Here is a 20,381-nt window from a genome sequence, read left to right as displayed (position 1 = left end):
CCCGCAGGGGGCCTGGAGGAGAGCACAGTTAAAGACTGAGAGGGGCTCAGATGTGGCTGGGGAGGGGGTGTTCGCTGTGACACTGCACCCATATTCTTCATAGAGATATGATGATGATTATGGCATAATTCTGATGTATTTTATGCATGATGGGTCACATGAGGGGTCATTGGAAAGGTTATGATTTACTGAATACGATTATCCTATTCATATGCGGGTATCATTTTTGTATCTGAAGTTAGGAATACTGACTGTGTATCTGTATTACAAATGTTTTTACATTTGGGGAATGCCCACTAGGCAAAAGGCTCTCAGTCCAGATGGCTGGCTGGGAAGGGCCTATTCAGGTTAATGAGCCATTAGGGGAGAATAGGCCTTAGCAGAAGCTTATCTCCCACCTGGGGGCCTTCCTGAGGACGCTGCAGACACTCATGGCTGTTGTGACACTACAGGGACATGTGACCAGGTCACCTGGTGCTGGACTCCATCTTGGAATATCAGTGTTTTTACATTGACTGGCGTGGGAACCAAGCTGTGAAACAAAGGGTTACAGCAATATGCAAAGGCTATTTAAGGCAGGGTAGTGACATCATTGTGGTTCACTGACTCCCCACCCAAAGAGACTCCTGGAAACACGCTAAGGAACAAAGACTGAACTGGGGGAAGTGCTGGACCATGGCTAAACGGACTTTTAGCCTGTGAATGAACACCTGGGGATTCCAAGCTGTAAGCAAGTGCAGTTTACCCCTTAAGAACATGCAGCTTGCCTGTATCATCACTTAGGGTGAGGATTTGCTATTCCGATCTGATCTATGAAGCATATTAAGATCAGTTTGTGTGTTTTGTTCATATGCCAGGTAATCTGCTTTGATCTGTTTGCTAGCCCTTATAATCACTTAAAATCTATCTTTTGTAGTTAATAAATTTGTTTTTGCTTTGTCTAAAACCAGTGTGTGGGAGTCATAACTCGGGGCAGAAAGCTGTTGTATATTTCTCTCCCCATTGAGGGAGGGAGCGAATTTTATGAGCTTACGCTGTGTGGTTCCCTGTGCAGCACAAGACGGTATAATTTGGGGTTTACACTCCGGGGGGGGGGGGGCGGTGTGTGCCTGAGTAGGTGGGAAGCGCCGTAGCTGGAGCCTTCCCATGCAGCGCTGATCACAGGGTCTGCATGTAACTGGAGCTGGGTGTGTCCCTACCAGTATGTGTGCTGGTGAAAGTGCGGGCTGGTCACAGGTGTAAAGGGAGCCCAGGCTGGTGGGTCAGGGGGCTCAGTAGTACCCCAGTTCCAGGTGGCACCCCGGGGGAACCCGTCACATTCCTATCAAAGGCTCTGCGACTAGTTTCAGTTTTAACTTCATTTCAGGCTGGGCCAGCCTTGAAAGACAGCAATCAGCGTGGAAGAGGCCAGCAGAGGATGGGATACCTGCCGACTGAGCAAAAGAGAGGTTTCAGAGTAACAGCCGTGTTACTCTGAAAGTTTCCAGCATCTGGTGACAGAAACAGCAGCTCTACGAATTAGGGGACAGATTAGCTATGTCGACAGCCATAATAAGTACACCATGCCCAAAGTCTAACTGCCCATCCAGAGCTGGCAAACCATGGGAAGTTTTCCTGCACCTCCAGCCCAGAGGGGGTGAAAATTCATAGGCAAATCGATATCATGCTGCGCTACAATGGAGATACCTTATCGTTTCCTGACAACCCATCTTCCACACTGGACAACACTAGACAGCATGCCATGAGCAGACGAAACCCAGGAAACAAAATCCACCCACCACGGCAACTGGGGCGGATAATCCAGGCAGCTCAGGCACTGCCGCAATGCCAGGCGGGCATGCCGACGAACCAAGCCCAACAGGCTGAAATACGCAAAAAGAAAAGGAGGACTTGTGGCACCTTAGAGACTCACCAATGCATCCATGCTTGCGAAGGCTAATTCCCTGCTCCCTCTTTCCCATAGGTAGTGTATATCTAGTTACACTAGTAAAATGTAATCACTGGCTGCTTGCTTAATTTTTCCCCTGTCTTGGAACCCATTTTGGATCCCACGTGGGGTGGGGATTGGGGGGAAGGGGGCAATGGTGCAGCTTCTGCCCTCAACAGAAGCAAAATTCAACCCCCTGCATGTGATTTTCTGCCTAATACCAATTGCAAGGGCACAGCCTGGAAATCCCTCCCTTTTAATGCCAAACAAGGCAGTGGTCGCACTCTCTGAGGCTCCCTGTTTCCTCTGCAGGCTACTCATTGGGGCCATCCCCAAATAGTTCCTCCAAATACAGGCCCACACTGGCCCGTCTGATCCATCCCCTTAGCCTGGGCCAGTGGGTCTGCTCCTATGACTTGGGGCCTCTCTCCAGCGGTGTCCCTGTTCCCTCTGCCTCAGTGGTTATCAGCACAGCGTCCCAGCTCAGGAGACAGGCACGCCGGATGGCATGCTCAGAGCTGGGCAGGGTTCCCCACACCCAGTCAAATTCTCCCTAGTAGGGGCAGGGAGTTCCTGGACCTCCCAGTCCCACCCTTTGCTTTGCAGGAGATGGGCTGGAGGTGCTAAAGAAGCACGGCAGCACCAGGAGCAGGGATTGGTGCTTAAGGTCCTGAGCTCCAAGCCTACAATGTCTGTATATAGGTGCCCACTGTGCATGCCCGTGAGAGACCCCGACACAGCACCTTAGCACAGGGACTGCTACACACTGCAAGACTCATCAGCATTAATGCTATTTGTGACCATATGGAGTCAGGATCCTCGCTCAGCAGGGATGGGGTGGGGAGTTCAGCCTCAGACTTTCTTTTAAACCAATTTTAGGGTTTTTTACTTAAACCCAGCCCCCACTGATTGCACTGGGCAAGATCTGGACCAGCAGCCTTCATTCACATCAGTTGTAGGAGCTACAGCCGCTTGACCCCACTCCAGCACCCATCTGCTGTATCCTACTCTAGTTTGTCCTTTTTAGGCAATGGCCGAGACGCTTGGTGGTTAAAGGGGCGGTGAGGGGGAGGGAGAGTTGGAGACTTTCTCCGGGGAGAGAATTCAGTGATACAGAGGGGTGCAGCATGGTTTTCCCCAAGGCTATTTTATTCATAATGGATTAAATCCCCCCCTGCAAGGCCAATGGGTGCTGTTGGGGGATGGCAGCAGCAAGGCCCACTCCTCGCGCTGGCTCTCTGGGTACAGGCTGAATTTCACCCGGTGCACCAATCCTCCCACTTGGAGCAGCACAGCTGAGTTTGACACAGGGGAACTGACCACAATAGCTAGGGGAGAATAAGCTATTTTGCAGCAGCTATTGTGGAGTTGCTGCCATATGGACAGAGTTCCAGAATGAACGTGATTTCATTGCAACATAATTACTCCACTTTGGAAGCCCACCAATTATTTTGGAATAAAGTGACTCTTTAAAGAGTATACAGACAGCGTAGTCTACAATTAGTAAATGTGTTTATTACAGGAGGGGCTGAGGGCCAGCCAAGATCAGGGCACCAATGTGCTAGGCCCTGCATATTTGCAGAGCAGCCTTGAAGAATGTACAAGCTAAAGAGACCAGCTAGATGCAGGGTGGGAAAAGGGTCTAACATGACGCGCTGCACAGCTGCTCTGGTCAATCTCCCTGAGCAGACACCTTTCCCCAGTCAGCCGGAAACTGCACCTTCCTCCCCCGCACCCCTCGCTCCACATCTTTCATCCTCTGGAGACTGGTTCAGTTCTCGCAGGAGCCAGGCTGTCTGGAATTCTCCTTCCTCCCCAGAGTGAATGTGCCCCCGCCTTCCCTGGGCTCTTGGGCTGGGTGGGGCTCAAGCAGGCAGCAGAAGCCAATTGCTTGTGTCAGATTGTTACCATGGTCAAAGGGCCTGCTGAGCTCCATGCGATGAGCCAGCAGATGGTGGGTAGGAAGCATGGGGGGGTTAGTCCATCATAGGCTGGGGCCAAGTCAGAGGAAGGCTAGCAGAGTAGCGGGAGCTCAGCTTGGAGGCAGCAGGGCATTGAAAGGAGGCCTGTTTAGTAGAGATTGTGGCAGCCCTGTATTTCTATGATTTAACAGAGACTTGGGTTCAAGTCCTAGCTCAGCCATAGCCTGCCTTGCACAAGTCAAGTCACTAGCCTGTGCCTCAGTTTCCCCATCTGTAAAATGAGAATAGCACTTCCCTGCCTAACAGAGGGTAGTGAGGATAAAATCCAGGAGCAGTTGTAAGGCACTCATGAACTACAGTGAGCAGGGCCCTATAAAGTAAGTGTCTAGACTGATAAAGATGGCAATTCCTCTGCTCTCCTAACCTGATCAAGGGGAAATTCTCTCCCTTGTTGTGCACAGTGCAGGTCCCAAGGACTAACAGGAGCCGAAAGGGCATAAGGGGCAGCTGCCTGCGAAGCAGGACAGGAGATTCTGAGCAGGAAAGCCCCTCGGCTGAGTAACAGGCCTCAGGGCCACGCTCTCCCAGCTCGTGGAGGGCAAAGGCTGCACCGAGCCTGCTGTTAACGTGCAGGGAGGGTGGCTCCTGGTGGAGCAACTGTAGAACAGAGGAATGGAAACTGAGGCACAGCCTTGATTTCAGTGCCCTTAGCAGCAGCAGCCCAATTAGCTCCTCTCAGGCCCCCTCACTCCTGTGACGTGCAGGGATAACGCACTCTCCCTTCAGTCATTTCCAAATCACAGAGAATCACATTAAAGAATCCAGGGTCATTCCCTCCCTCTGCCCGCCAGAGGATTCTCTGGCTCTGCGCATGTGTGGGCAGCTTCCCACGCCGCTCAGCTCAGCCTGGGCTGGGCTGCCAGGGCCTCCAGGAATTTCCCTGCAGAGCAGAGCGTGAGCACGCACTGCCAGACCCGGAGCAGGAGCAGGGGGCGGCCGGAAGAACGCAGTGCGGCGTGCTTGCTCCAGGCCCAGGAGATTCTCCCCCGGTGCTGTCACATCCTGGCCCTTTTTCATGCTCCGACTGCAGCGACCCGTTCAGATCGTCCTGGGGGGTGAGTGGAGCGTGGGCCAGGAGAGGACGTCACAGATGCAGATAACAGCGAGCTAGGCGAGGGCATGGCCTGATGAGGTACAGCCCGTGGGTGTTATTAATGAGCCCAGCAGACGCTCTGAGGGCCTTGGGAATGCACTCTCAACGAGCCCCACCCTCTCCCCTCTGTTCGCAGCCACCCTGAGGTAATGCCTCTGGATCGCCCGGGGCTCACTCGCTGCCCTGGAATGAGGAAGAGGGAGAGTTGGAGAACAAGTGGGCCATGACGCTCGGCAGGCCTATCCTGAGACCAGGCCTCTCGCTGCTCCAGGCCTGCTCCCTCACGGCGCAGGCTCCTGCTGACTCAGGGAGACGATGTTGCAGCCGGAAGGAGAGCGTGGGCCTGTGGTTGGAGCAGCAAGGGCAGACACACAGGACTGAGATTGCGCCATAGATTTGGACTAAGAGGAAGAACGTTCTTCGCAAGAGACAGGGATGGTACGGCCCAGCGAGCAGGACCACCCAGTCTCACCCCAGCTCTGCCCTAGCCTCATTGTGCAACCTTGGGCCACTCACTCCCCCCTTCTGCGCCTCAGTTTCCCTACCTCTCTAACAGCCTTCACTGCCCTTTAACAGCGGCACAAAGGGCTCAGCAGGGATAATAGGGCCCAGCCCAGTTCTTCTCCTTCAGGACCTCCTTAGTTTCCAAGCTGGCTCCACCGTGAAAGCTGCTCGTCCAAGGAGAGGTTTTGAACATTCTGCCGAAGAGACGGGATGGGACGGCACCAGCGGTGACGCTGAGCTCCGCAGGTGCCTGCAACAGGAGAAGGCGGAGGCCTGGTGAGGGTTTCAGATGCGGGGTTGCTCAGTTGGTTCTGTTGTGCAGGAATACGGACCCTGCCCAAGTGCTGGGCAGCGGCAGAGCCGGGCAAAGGAATGAACGGTTCAAAGGCAGGAGGTAACAAAGGCCAGTTTTTTTAATGGTTCCTTGGAACTGCGACTGACATTTGAATTTGTTTGAGGGGTTTTTAAGTTTGGGTCTTTGTTTTTTTTTTTAAGTGAAAAGTGAAGTAAAATTTGAAACAGTGTCTGACTGGTATGTCTGGAAAACGTTAACACACATTGTGCTTGGGGGGTGTGGGTCACGAAGGCAATTGGGCAAATGTGACACATCTGCACAGTTCAGTTGCCCCAAATCTGCGTTTGCTGGCAAAAAAGCTGAACATTTTTGCCCATTATTACTCTAGTCAACAGCTTCAGTTCATTAACCTGCCCCATTCCACTGGGCCATAAATAGGCCCTCCCAGCGAGGCAGATGGGGTATTATGGCCAGGAAATGGGGCAGGTGGGCGGGCTAGATAGGGAACTAGATCCACATTGAGGTGTTTTATTTTGCAAAATTCCACCTCCCTGGGAACTCTCCCATTGGGCAGGAAGCACAGCTCCGTGGCTAGGGCAGTCTCCTAGGACCTGGAAGGCCTGGGTTCAAGCCCCTGTTCTGTCATATACTTTCTTTGTGACTGTGGGCAAGTCACTTTGGCCTAGCTGCTCAGAGAGGTATTTAGACTCCCATTGAAATCGGTGCCTCAGTTCCCCATCTTTGCCATGAGAATAATGACACATCCCTACCTCACAATAAAGGCATTGAAGATTGTGAGGTGCTCAGACACTCTAGGAATGGGAGCCAGAAAAGGACCTCAGATTGATTTGTAATGAGCAAAAGTTTCACTTCCTTGCTGTCTTAATGAGCCTAGCACCTTTCAGATCCAGGTAACTCTAAACCTCACTCGCTTTTATACCCTCTGCTGGCATCACCTCATCGGCCTCCGTGGGTTATTGCTTGGGGGCTCAAAAAGAGAAGCCAGATCTGCATCTCTGTGGACAAGGAATCTGGGCTTACACAAGCACAAACTGTCCCCACAATAAATAGGTGTGAATAGGGAGAGCATTCTGGGTAGTATGCAAATTAGTATATCATCTGCAGCATTCCAGAGTCAGCAAAATTCTGCTCCAGATTCAAAAGCCAAGGGCAGTCACCCACACGGCTGGGCTGGGCAGCAGAGCTGCTAGGGTACAAGCCGGAGGAATGGAAGCTGAAGCAATCGTCATGGCAAGGCCCAAGGGGACAGAGCCCCTTTGCCAATGGAGTGCTTCCCCCCTGTACTCCTCACACTTCTTTGCACAGGTGGGAAGGGTCCCCATCTTACAGAGGGGAACTCACACAGACCACAGCCAAGAATGGCTACTACATCTTATGGCTGCCAGCTCTCCCCCCGCCCCGTGTTCTCAGCTTGCTGCTAGTTTGTTCAACTCATCACCTTCCCAGGAACAGGCTGCCAAGTCTGTGGTTAACAGGTCCTCCCTCTGATGCAGTGTCAGCACTTGCTGCTGTGGGGAAGGAGGGGGGAAGCAGCAGGCCGTAACTGAGGTGAGAGACACCCGACCACGGGGCTAGACAGAGCTCATGGTAAAGCATGGGGCACCTCCCATCACCACGGCTTCCCGATCTCACTCGGCTCAGCCTGGGGGACCCATCAGATCACGCCACATGCTGAGTAGTTAGGAGCTGGGGTGTGGAGTTCATTAGTACACAGGGACCTGAGCCTTCAGCTGTTGTTTATGATCATGGGAAACATTCCCAGCAAAGCAGAAAAACCTCAACAGCAAGAGGATTTTGCCTCATTGCTTCCATTCTGCAAGCTGGCTCCATTCTCCAGAACCAGCAGCAGTTGGCTTTGACCTGCTTACAGACCAGGTGACATGGGCGTAAAACATGCTTACCCCCACACACCAGGAACCAAGAGCTCTGCTTGGCAGAGTCCAACATTCCCTTTGGGCAAAGAACAATCCGGGCCTCAACACAGAAGGACTGGGTGGGGGGGAAGGGGGAGATTTCAATTTATAAAACCACAAGGATTTGTGGAGGATTGGGCCAAAGGAAATCTGATAAGGTTCAACAAGGACAAGTGCAGAGTCCTGCATTTAGGACGGAAGAATCCAATGCACCGCTACAGACTAGGGCCCGAATGGCTAGGCAGCAGTTCTGCAGAAAAGGACCTAGGGGATACAGTGGACGAGAAGCTCGATATGAGTCAACAGTGTGCCCTTGTTGCCAAGAAGGCCAATGGCATTTTGGGATGTATAAGTAGGGGCATTGCCAGCAGATCGAGGGACGTGATCGTTCCCCTCTATTCGACACTGGTGAGGCCTCATCTGGAGTACTGTGTCCAGTTTTGGGCCCCACACTATAAGAAGGATGTGGAAAAATTGGAAAGAGTCCAGCGGAGGGCAACAAAAATGATTAGGGGACTGGAACACATGATTTATGAGGAGAGGCTGAGGGAACTGGGATTCTTTAGTCTGTGGAAGAGAAGAATGAGGGGGGATTTGATAGCTGCTTTCAACTACCTGAAAGGGGGTTCCAAAGAGGATGGCTCTAGACTGTTCTCAATGGTAGCAGATGACAGAACGAGGAGTAATGGTCTCAAGTTGCAGTGGGGGAGGTTTAGGTTGGATATTAGGAAAAACTTTTTCACTAGGAGGGTGGTGAAGCACTGGAATGGGTTACCTAGGGAGGTGGTGGAATCTCCTTCCTTAGAAATTTTTAAGGTCAGGCTTGACAAAGCCCTGGCTGGGATGATTTAGTCGGGGATCGGTCCTGCTTTGAGCAGGGGGTTGGACTAGATGACCTCTTGAGGTCCCTTCCAACCCTGATATTCTATGATTCTATGAAGGGATTTCCCCTAAAGATCATGGGTTATTCATACGTGCCAGCTCCCCCAATCCCCCAGCCTCCTCTCTGCCCCCAGCCTCATAGGGAAGCCAGCAATAAAGTCCCTCCCCAAGCATCTCCACAGATCCCTGCTCTGAAACCAGCAGCTGCCCCACTCCCTGAACTACAGCTGCTGCCCATCAACCCAGCCAGCAAGGGGGGCTGGGGGTGGGACACGGCTGAGACAGAGGCAATAGTGCGGGATGGAGGGGGGACAGATGCTTCCAGGTGGAAGTTGGCGAGAAGGCTGCGGTGAGGTAGCACTTGGTCACATCTAGCCCCTGGTACATGGAACAAGTATCTACCTTTCATCACCCTCGTCTCAACAAGGCCCACGGGGGGGGGGGGGTGTGGGGGGGTGGGCAGCTGCTTCTCCTCCCGCCCAGGAGCTGTGCTGGGGTAGCAGGCAGGGCCGGTGCAACCACTAGGCAAACTAGGTGGTCACCTAGGGCACCAAATGGTTGGGGGCAGCAGTGGAGCGGAGGGGAGCTGGGGCGGGTGGCGGGCTGCCTGCAGCAAGTAAGGGGAGGGGTGCACAGGGGCACTGCTCCCCCCCCCAGCTCACCCCTGCTCTGCCTCCTCCCCTGAGCCCTGCCCTGCCCTGCCTCTCTCCCTCCCAGGCTTGCCGGCAAACAGCTGATTGGCGCCACCAGCCTGGGAGGTGGAGAAGTGGCGCGTGCTCGGGGAGGAGGCGGAGCAGAGGTGAGCTGGGGCGGGGAGGTGCCCGGGCCAAGGGGCGGGGGCTTTGGGGGGGGCCTCAGGGCGGAGAGCTGCCGTGGGGGAGGGGCACGCAAGGTGGAAGTTTTGCCTAGGGCGTGAGACCTCCTTGCACCAGCCCTGGTAGCAGGAGACAAGTCCCATGGCCCCCAGCTGTCTGGCCTGCAGGCTGAGATGGCACTGTGCTGGAGAGGGCTCCAGAGGGGGCACGAGAGCCAAGGGGGCTGACGCCAGGCGAGGTGGCAGCTGTCCTGGCACTCCCGGCTTTGGGCTGGGAGTCTAGATGCCGAGCGCTCCTACACACTTTGCCACGTGACCTTCACCTCTGTGCCTCACTCGTTCCAGCACACTGGGGAAGGGGTTTCCTTGCCTAATTCACACATTGGTCAGCCACCAAAACCCAGAGTGGGGCAGCTAGCAGCAGCGTTCATTGTTAGGACTGTCACAAGGCCTCGGCTATTGGCACAAGCCTCCAACAGCCCCTGGGAACCCCACTGAAGGCCGTAGGGTGTTCGTGCCTGCAGCCCCCCAGGCAAGATCCAGGCCTGCAGGTAACTGGCACTTCAGTTTGTAAGTAAGCTGGGTTCCTTGCTTGGAGATGGGGTCAGTGCACCAGGTCCAGCTGAACTGCATTGCCCAGCAGTCTGTGGCTCCTCTACTGCTCGACAGAACAGGGGGGCTGCCTGCTATATAAACTCCACTGGCCCAGGCTTCAGTGGGCCCTCCAGACCTTGGACACCATGGGCTTGTCTACACAGCAGTCCGTATGAATCCACCGTGCACCAGCTTGGTGTGCAACAACACCCCCTCTGGATGCTGTTAAGCAAGAGTGTGGCTTGGCTTATCGCCCTCTGAATCAGTACGTCAAACCACCTGCTGGGACTTTCCCTGTACTGTAGCACCGTCCACACAGGAGGGCACTGTGCGCTGTCGGTTCGCACCCTAGCTTGCCACGGAGGAAGCCCTAGGAGACATCTGATCCTTGCTCCCATCCCACAAGCAGAGTGCTAGAGGCAAGGCTGGATTAAGGCAGGGGCTTTAGGGGCTGCAGCCCAGGGTCCCAGCTCAAGGGGATATCCACAAAAATAAATCACAGGCAGCGATCTCCAACTCCAGGCCACTAAGAGTCTCGCAGCACAGCACTCAAGCAGGCTGCCTGAATGCCGTGGCCCCACGCTGTTCCCGGAAGCGGCCAGCTGCTAGCACAGTGTACAGAGACACGCTATTCCCCTCCCCACAGGGGCCATAGAGACATGCCAGCAGCCAGCTGCTTCCACGAGTGGCGTAGGGCCATGGCATGCAGGCAGCCTGCCTAAGCCCTGCTGCACCATCACCTGGGAGGCGCCTGTGGTGAACACCTCCTGTCCAGAGCCTACTCCTCACACTCCCTCCTCCATCCCAACACCCAGGCCCCTCCCAGAGCCTGCACCCCACCCCACCAGCCCTGAGCCCCCTCCCACACCCAAACTCCCTCCCAAACCCTGCACCCCTCCTGGACCTCAACCCCTTGCCCTAGATCAGAATCCCCCTCCTGCACTCAAACTCCTTCCCAGACCCTGCACCTCATTCTGCACCCTAATCCCCTACCCCTGCCCCAGCCCCCTCCTGCACCAAACTGCCTCCCAGGAAAAAGACTCTTATACAGGGGCCCCACAAAATCTAATAGCCCTGGGCCCACAGGAGAGTTAATCTGGCCCTGGCTAGGGGAAAGTGCTCTAGGTCAGTCAGTGCCATGGGCTGCAAAAGTAGCAGGGCTCTTTATAAGGATGGGGACTAGCTCCCCATGCTGGTTTGCAGGAAGACTTCATGGAACTCTACTTGACCTACCCTCCGAATTCATCGCTTGTGGTACTGATCATTCAGATATCTGCCAACAGCTCCACATGGCAGGATCAGGGCACCTCATCTGTCCTCCCCAGCATCTTCCTCTTGCTAGGTCTCCCCTGCAAGCTGAGGGTGCGCCATCATCTATCCTGATCCCAAGCCCAGAGCCACTGAGCTCTGAGAGCTTTCCCCTGTTCCCCCAAAGTCAGCCCTACGGCTATAGGTGGCTTCGCACCTGGTCATGGTCTGTCAGCACCACTACACCAAATGCATCCAGCAGAGCTGGTGGGAGACGCTTCGGCTGAGCCTTTGTCTATCAGAATAGGCAGTTCAGGCACAAGGCAAAATGGAGCATGAAATCAAGTCAGTTTTGCCAAAATTTCACTTAAGAAAACCAAAAAGTCCCATGGGGACACCTTTCAGGGCAAAGACACTTCCATGTTGAAGTTCAGTTAAAAACAAAATTTTTTTTTTAAACAAAGTTTGTCATGGTGTAAACACAATCAGGAGTCAAAATTGAAAGAAAATGGTACAATTGACCCAAAATGATTTTTAAATTTTCCTTTGGAGAATTAAGATTTTCAGGTTTGCTCCAATTTAGACACCAAGTTCCAAAATCCTTTGCAGAATGGAACTGCTGTTCTCTGCCTGAAGACTGTTCAAAAATAATCCTCCAATTTCTTCATCCACAGCCTGATTCTTCCATTGCATCCCACCCCATAGCTTGAATGCTCACCCAGGGTCAAGGCACCTCCTTCCTGGACTGTTGCAACTTCCTCCTCCCCATGCCCCCATCCAACTCGTCAGAAATCCCCCCCACATACTACCCCTCCAGACTGCTGCAGCAAAATCAAGCTTAGTGACCCAGAGTTCAGGTTGCTAGGCCCTGTGCTTGTCACGCTCGCTACCAGAGCACTCCTCCATTCCAGGGACCCATAGCTATCACATTCCTTTGGGGCTGCAGTGGCCTCTGCTCCACTGTGAATTCCTGGCAGGACCCAGCAGCTATTTTTGAGTTAAAAGGAAAAGTGACTTCCCCTCCTGGTAAAGACACCAGATACAGTATGTCCTGGTTCTGTTTTAGCGTCCTACTGCTTATTCTGTACCACGCGCACCACGAGCTGCGTTGCCCAGACACTGCCGTCTGTTAGTGCTGGGGCTTTTCCAATTTCCCAGCTATCTGGGCCACCGTAACACAAGGGCTTTTGCATTAGCCTGGCCCTAGACTGCAGCACCCAGTAGCACTTTAGGAGCGACTTAGGGCAGCTGTAGTAGAAGTGAAACCTGTTAACAAGGGAATTGGGTAATACGATCTTCTTAAGAACTACAGGCCTCTAGTTTGTTGCTTGCTGTAGCAGATTTTCTGAGAGACAGCTGCTCTTCTCCATTCCTAGCAAAGGAAGAGCTGGCTTAACAGTATTTGGCTCCCACCCCCAACCGCTTGTCTAGTTCCTGAGCAACCTTTGCTGCAGTATGCCTCTCCCCCAAGGCCAGCTTGTCTCCTTGATGTGTTGAGAATCCATAAAGGTGCTGGCCCAAAAACCATTTCCCTAAACTCTCGCTACCCACCTTCCCACTCCAGTACAGCTGGAAACACAACACAGCTAGGTCCCATTCTCTTTGGCAATGGAGTGGAGGGATTAGAACTGGTCTAGAGACAGATTCTTGGTTTGTGTAGTGGAGACCAGTGAAGTGCCCTTCCATCCTTGTTCAGTGCCTCACTCCTCAGGGAAGCTCGTGTCCCCTGACACTTATGGTCTGGCACTGCAAAGCTAGACGCTCTGAGCATGAGAGGGGCCGTTCCCCTCCAACACCGGGCATATACACAGCAGCAACCACATGTTCTTCAAAACGGGAGATTTATTGATATTAAAAACCCTATGCAAAACTAGAAGATTAAGGAAATCTGGTTTTGCTGCACAAACTAGTGGGCGCCTTGCTGCATTGGCAAGAAACTCAACAGGGATAAAGTCACCTGAGGATGAACTGGTCAGCCACTGGGCTAGCAGCCAGAGGCCTTTCCTATGCACACTAAACGTATGAAGAAGAGTCGTCAGTGGAGGACAGCTGCCCTTTCCCAGAAGATGACCCTGCTGTTCTGAGAACCTGCACGTGGCCTCCCTGAACACACCTAGTTCAGCCCTGAACTCTTCATTGTGGCACACAGGCTGCCCTGACTAGTGAGTGCTTCCAGCAGCCCAGGCCGAGCCTGGGATGGGGCAGTGGACCATAGAAGTTTCTCACGGGTTTTCCTATGCTAAGGCGTGGTGGGAGTGTTCAGCCTGGTGAGACATAGTACTGCTGCCAACCCAGCTTGCTCCGTCCAGAACAGAAAAGGGAGTTGAGGGGTAGATTGAAATCCAAGAACAGGCTCTGGGAGAATCTTTCAGTCACTGCTGGCAGCTGTTCCCTCATGCAAGAGGCAGAGCTGTGCTTCAAAAGGGGAATGAGTTTTGAGAGGAAGAGTGCCCTTGCGATGGCCTGGAGATTAAGAGCCATTCCCTTGCAGAAACAAGAAAGATCTCTATATGGTAACAAGCTACGCATTCACCTAGAGGCAGCTTTCCTGGCCACACAGGAGGGACCGCCTCACCACTTCGGGAGGACCATCCCCCTCTCTGGGAAGCAGCAGGCCGTGGCAGAGGCTTGTGGGGGGTCCCTTGAAAGCCACTGCCATGACAATGCCCCAGAAAACAGGGGTGCAGGAGACACAGAGGGAATTCCACCTCCATGGATACCAATGGCTACAAGAGGAAATATTGTGGCTTTCCTACTCCAGTCTGAGAGGAATGTGAAAAAACACACCAGGCTCCTGGCTCTCTCAGTGTCCATCACAAAGGTACCGCCAGCTAACCCAATGCACACTTCAGCTGCAGTGGGGCACTTCAACCACCCAGCTCAGACACGCTTTTCTTCCACAACTGTCTTGCTCCAATCCAGGGAAATTCTCAGCTTCACAACCAGAAGATTTGTATATTTCCACCATCCTCCCTTCCCTGCCTGGAGTTGCATATATCCCAGAAATCCTACAAGAACTCAACTGTCTAGCGCACCCCATCCTGGCACAGACGCCATCCCGCCCATCAGATGGGATTCTGAGCCAATCAATCCCTGCTCGCCTGCCCTAAGGAGAGGGGGCTTATAAAAGCAATAAAAATATCGTATCCAAGTACAGCTAGGCAGCCACAGAGGGGTTCGGATCACATGATATTTCCCAGCACGTATGGAAAGGACAGTCTACTCTAGAAAGCTCTCTGCCCCTCCTTCCTTGGGCGGGCCATGCTATAAATAGGGGCCATTCTTACGTGCTTTAGGTTACCTGCAATTCTTAATACTGTACTAAGCCAGGACTGTCCAAGAGGCCGAGCGCCTGTCCTGAGCACCCGGCAGAGGTGTTAACACTGGTACAAGACCACACAAAGCAAGAAAGTCATTTCTCCCACATCTTTGACCATGTGGCAGGAATGATTGTATCATAGGAACCCTCTTCCTTGGCAACTCAGGAGCTGCTAGACAACCCAATGCCCAGCACCTCTTCTCATGCCGCCAGCCACTGCCCCCCCGACACGTGAAGGGAAGAAACTCCCTACCCCCTACCCCATACACAGAGATGCCCCCTAGCCACGTTTTAGGGAGAGAGCCCCACTGCTGCCTAAGCCTGGCATTGCGAACGAAACACTAAGTACTGGAGGCTCTACGCAACTAGGCAATTGGCTACAAAAATAGTCAAAGGAAAAAACAACGTGACAGGCTTGACTCCAAGCCGGAAGAGTTACAATCCGGGGATGGGCAAAGTCTGCCCAACACCACCTCACGGTCCATGACAGACTCTGCTCCCTGAGGGGCGGGTCTGGGGATACAAGGAGCCTTAGGGCAGGTAACACAAACTGCTGCAGGAAACTCAGGTTCCCAGTGGGACGCCCTGGGAGCCCGTCAGAGCCCACGCTCCTGCGGAGAATGCAAGGACTCTCCTGCTGGAGCCCAGGGCTAGCTCTCCACAGCTAGAGCAGTGCCCCACACCGCAGGCAAGCCACACCCCGGAAACCTGAAGACAAACAAGAGGCCCCTGCTGATGTGGAGCCAGCCATCAGAAACAGGAGACTGGAGTGTTCTCTGCCCTGCTCCCCGTGTTGAGCTCCCCCTCGCCTTTCCGGACAGGTATCAGAGCGCACGGGAGCTGCCATGCCAGCTATCTGCTGCTCTCCTGGCGCTTCCGGAGCAGCTCGATGATGCTGTCAATGCCTTCCTCTGGGACCTAGCAGCAGAGAGAGGAAGTCAGGGCTATGTTACCAGAGACAAAGCTTCAGTCACTCCTTTGCCAACTGTACTTGGAAGGGGGGTGCTGGAGGGAGGACTGGAGTCTGTTCCCATGCAGCTCCACAGGGATCACTAACTTCCACTGCAAGGTGGGATCAGATCCAACTCCCCAGCTCTATTCATCCCCCCTCGGCAAGGAAAGCAAGATTTGGACCAAGCTAGTTATCGCTCACCTTCTCCACTCAACATGGAGATGGTGCTTCATAGCCTCAGGGCAAGGTGGCAGCTAGGCAGGGCTCCCACAATCCCCTCAGCACCCCTTTTCCCCCGCCTTTGTGGGGCTGGCACTGACAGCCAACAGGTCAGCAACAGACCTCCTCCTGGACCCACCTGGGGCCCCTCCTACTGCCCCACACATTCCTGGTACCAGCATTTCTCACGCCGCAGCCCTGGCTTGGCAGTAATGCCAGTGGGCGGGAGCCAGTGAGGTTCATTCTTCGGAGGAGACGCATTCCTGTGCCACCCACCCCGGGTGGGCCCCACACAATGGTGCATTGAACCTTGCACTGGTGTCAGAGCAGCCAGGCTGAAATGCCCCCTTCCAGGGAGCCACGCAGGGCTAGGAGACTGATGAGCAAGGCTGGCATGGAGCCAGGGACAATGGGGAGAGGCCCATTCAGAGAGCAAGGCAGTCAGGTGGCCTCACCCCCTCGGAATGTCTGTCCCCAGCAGTGGCCTCTGCTCCCCCCCGGGCTGGGAGAGAACTCCTCAGTTAAGGGGCTGGGAAGTTGGTCAATTAGCAGCATCTGTTTGCCTGGTTCATTTCCAGCATGCTGGGATCTGGGCAGGGGAGTCTACTTACCAGGGCATGGTCGAAGTTAAAGGTGCTGATGTAATATGCCGATATGTCTGCATCGGCCAGAGGCTCGGCGATCTGAGCCACTATCCCACACTCATCTGAGGAAGGGGAACAGAGGAGTCAGCGTGGGTACCAGCCCAGTGCCTCTGGGGGGCATCCTCCTCCTCCTATCACCCATGTGCCCCTGCCCCCTAGGCAAGGAGCTCTCTCGTCATTGGCTAAGACTGGCAGACCCATTGGCAGACCCATGCCTGAAAAGGGCTTTGAGCAGGGGGTTGGTCTAGATGACCTCCTGAGGTCTCTTCCAACCCTAATCTTCTACAAACTCAGATAGGACACCATGAAATGAGTGCCTCTTGGCTCCCTGCCATTGAGTGGCCACAGGGTCTGTGCAATGGGGCAGGGGCCTCATGGCCAGGCACTGGTGTTCAGTACCAGCATGATTTGTTGCTCTCTGGGGCCTGATAGCGATGGGATAGCGAGATCCTGGTTACAGTGCTGGCCTGGAACAGGGGAGTCCTGGCTTCAAGTCTACTTTGCCACTGGCTTCTGTGACTTTGGGCAGGTCACTCTGCAGCGCCCCTGTCTCATGGGAACAGCAGCCCGCTCTGCCCCCTGGAGTGCATTGAACATCTCAGCTGGGGAGGGCTCAATGCTGCACTGAAGACAGCTGATCCACTGTGCAGGAGAGCTTACGCCCGATTCCACTTACCGAAGCCCAGCGGCTGCCCACCAATTCTCACCATCCGCCAGAGCTCCCCAGAGGAGCTGGTCAGCAGCAGGTCACTGGGGAACCTAGAAGCATTTAATGGAGTACGTCACTCCTACCCTAAGACCGTTCCTCATTCCCCCGCTAGCTGGCATGAGCCAGGGCACAGACTCCCATGAAGCTGCTCCCAGAACCCTGGGTCCACCCTGATTCCAGCAGTGGTTCCCCAGCCCTTGAAGCCCTACCCCTCTGCACAGCCCACCTGCTGACTTGGGACTAGGAGGAGAAACACCCACGAGTCCCCAAAACATCACAATGGGGGGAGAAAATAGGAGCAGGCAGGAGCCAAAGGGAACGCGTGACCTCCAGAATACCAGCCTCCCAATCCCAAGGTCAAATCTTCAGAGCATGTGGGCAGCTTTAGGTGGGGTGAAGGATGGATCTGGTGGATGGAGAATACCTACTTCTTCTGGGTCTCTGCATCCATGACGATGGAGATGTAGCCCTCGATCAATGAGAAGGCGAAGAACCTGCTGGAGTCGATATCCTGACTGCCTGAGGCAGCTTCCTTTGGAGGGCTGCAAACACACAGGGGACCGAGGGGTCAGCCCCCGAGGCAGGCTGAGCCCTAGAAGTGCATAGCAGAACATAGCAGCCATTCCATGGCTGGCTCCTGGAGCGTTACAGGGGTGCAGCCACCCAAGAGGTGCCCTCCCCAGGAATCAGTGAAGCTCCCTGTTGGCATCTCTAATACCAGCTGGCTAGTGACGCCATGTCTAGCCCAGTGCTGGGAGTAACAGATCTTCTGGGCCAGCCCCTGAAACAAGCCAGGTCAGACCCAGATGCTCTATTTCCCCTCACCTTGAGCACCTGTTGTCTGATCCACCTCCCGCTGGTCAGGAAGGTCCCCCCCTTTCCCTCCCCCACCAACAGCCCAGCTGAGCTAAGGCTGAACTTCAGCCCATTCTCTGCTGGGGGATGCGGTCCTGTGGGAAGAGCCTTACCCCATCTCTGCCTTTGACAAGGTTCTTTAAACACTGGTGCTGCACGCAGTGTCCCAAGTGCCATCCAAGCCAGGTGCTGGAAGGCTTGACATCACCACTGGAGCCCCTAATGCCCCCATAGGGCACTGTGGGCACCCGCAGGTGGGCTGCAAAGGCCTTGGTCGCCCGCCCGTCAGAGCCCTTGGGTGCCTGAAGAATTTATGAACCACTAAAGAACCTTCAGCGATCTGGAAGTTTTTGGCTGCACTCCAGCCCTCCACCCTTCTCTTCAGGGCCTGTGCTGAGGCGAGAGGCCAGTGCCTCCCTGCCCCCTTCTAGCTGCACTCACCCCTGAGTACTGAGAATGCCTGTGCTAAGGGGTGGGGCGAGCACAGTCCCCTCTCGCTGCCCGTGCGGCTGCCTACCTGTGCGAATAGAACAGGACGTCGAGGAGCATGGTCGCAATGGCCGGCAGGGTGTCAGGAGCCACGGTCAGGATGCAGAACCGGTTCTGGGGACTCTGCACAGGGTGCACAGTAGGGCTGACGGCTGGGAGGAGAGACAATCACTCGTACAGCCCGGACCGCCAGAGCGCGCGGCCCCTTCCTCCTGCCTGGCGGCCATAGCCAGGCCATGCCGCTGACGGCGCAGCAGCACGGCGGGAGTCTGGGCCGGCAGCGCGAAGCTGCTCTCACGAACTCAAACCAGCCGTGGGACGAGCACGTCAGCCTCCAGCAGGGCGGCACTGTGTGGCCAGTACCCGGCCTGGCAGACCAGCTTCCCCCGGGGAGACGGGACACCACAGGCGTGAGCAACGGCAGCGCCCCTCGAGGCGGCACTGCACAGAGACCGACAGCCGGGTGTGGGCGAGGAGAAACATTCCTTCCAGGGCCCAGTTCCCACAGCTGCACTGATAGGGAGCAAGTGGAGACACGTCAGCAGAGCAGCCTGTGCCGTGGAGGGGGCAGGGGCCTGGGCCGGGCCAGGGACGCTCAGGCCACCTGCGCAGACAGCCGCTTCTGGGCGCGGAGCAGGTGCTCGATGGAGGAACTCAAAGTTGAGGTACTGGTGCCCTCCAGAGGCAGAGCCATGCTACTGCTCCTCTGAGCCATCCACAAAAACCCACCTTTGGTCACCTGGCCCATTAACGCTCCACTTATAGGCGGATTAGAACATGGGTTAACAGATCAGATGCTACAGATAACAGTACTGTGTGCTATACACTGTTACGGGCAAACCAGCAGAAGGCATGACAGACTGGACTGATCACCATTATTAAAAACATCATGTATTCTCTATAAACCATTTATAAATGGAACCTTAATACATGAGCACGCACATTTTGGATTGTCCCCTAGCCGGGCTCCAGTCTCTCCCTGGATCCCCAAGCATTTCCGGTGTCTACCAGAGTGGCACCCACAGCCATATGCATGTCATGCCTGCTGCATACCACTGGCAGAAGCAGGACTGCTTAAGAGGGCTGGGGAGGAGGAGGAAGGCAGGCAGCTTGTGCGAGGCCCTCTGTTTGAGAGGACCCCATGCCAAGTGGCATGGTGACCTGGCACACTGGGTCACAATGCCACTCACTGAGTTTTGGCCTGTCCATCACAACAGAGGGGCTGGGCCACTGAACCAAAGCTGAGGGGTGCCAGTTAAGTTCAAGTGCGAGTGGTTCATGCCACAGGAGGTACATCTGGGGACCCCTCTGGTTTCCCGCTGTCTGGCCTGTTCAGTAACTCCTCTGAGCTGGCGTGGCCGGAGCACAGAGCTGTTCACGCTGGTGGGGTCAGCGCACAATAGGCAGTTTCTGTTGCAGGGGACAGCGGAGTTCTTCGTTCAAACCCTCCTCCACTCTGAAGAGGGCAGACAGGGTGAGAGCCCGGAAGCTGGGTCCTGGACTCACCATGCTTGGGTTTCAGGAAGCCGTTGCTCGCATCATCACAGTTAACAGGGATGGATTCTCCATTCACCTCCTTGTAGATATCAAACTCGCCAGCCAGCGTGTGGATCACCACAGGCAGGTCCTTCTCTCGCACCTGGGGAGGGCAACAGGCCTCAAACCTCACCTTTCAGCTCCCCATGAAAGCCTGCCGTCGCCTTGTCATTCTTCTCTACCCCGCAAGGAAGGAAGAGCTGAGCTTCGAAACCCATATCTCACCTATTCAACTGAACAGCATGCAGGGAAAATCTCAGGCACCACCCTTCCCGGGTGTGTCCTATTGCTATGGCGAGGACAGCCTGACCCCTGCTGTCCTCCGAATGGCACCCAGTACCCTCTGAATGGCACATCCCAGTATTGAAGAGATGGATACATTCAT

At 54.7% G+C, this 20,381-nt stretch overlaps 1 protein-coding gene across 4 annotated transcripts in view; it reads right to left on the bottom strand.

The window, feature by feature from the left end:
• Nucleotides 1-13,097: 13,097 nt before the first annotated feature.
• Nucleotides 13,098-20,381, bottom strand: part of CASTOR1 (cytosolic arginine sensor for mTORC1 subunit 1) — a 45,770-nt gene continuing 38,486 nt past the window's right edge. For 3 of the 4 annotated variants that reach the window (XM_084648684.1, XM_084648683.1, XM_084648685.1), the window contains exons 4-9: nucleotides 19,967-20,099; nucleotides 18,489-18,612; nucleotides 17,545-17,658; nucleotides 17,084-17,166; nucleotides 16,375-16,469; nucleotides 13,098-15,510 (exon numbers count right to left, since the gene is read on the bottom strand). In XM_084648684.1, the coding sequence (XP_084504810.1) occupies nucleotides 15,445-15,510; nucleotides 16,375-16,469; nucleotides 17,084-17,166; nucleotides 17,545-17,658; nucleotides 18,489-18,612; nucleotides 19,967-20,099 (615 nt within the window). In that variant the 3' untranslated portion in view covers nucleotides 13,098-15,444. The remainder of the gene's footprint in view (nucleotides 15,511-16,374; nucleotides 16,470-17,083; nucleotides 17,167-17,544; nucleotides 17,659-18,488; nucleotides 18,613-19,966; nucleotides 20,100-20,381) is intronic. The other variant, XM_084648686.1, reaches the window with a different exon arrangement.

Source organism: Lepidochelys olivacea (assembly GCF_965140295.1).
Source record: "Lepidochelys olivacea isolate rLepOli2 genome assembly, chromosome: 15".
NCBI classification, from domain to species: Eukaryota; Metazoa; Chordata; order Testudines; family Cheloniidae; genus Lepidochelys; species Lepidochelys olivacea.
The sequence above is the reverse complement of the archived record's forward strand: the minus strand, read 5'-3'. Positions and strand labels throughout refer to the sequence as shown.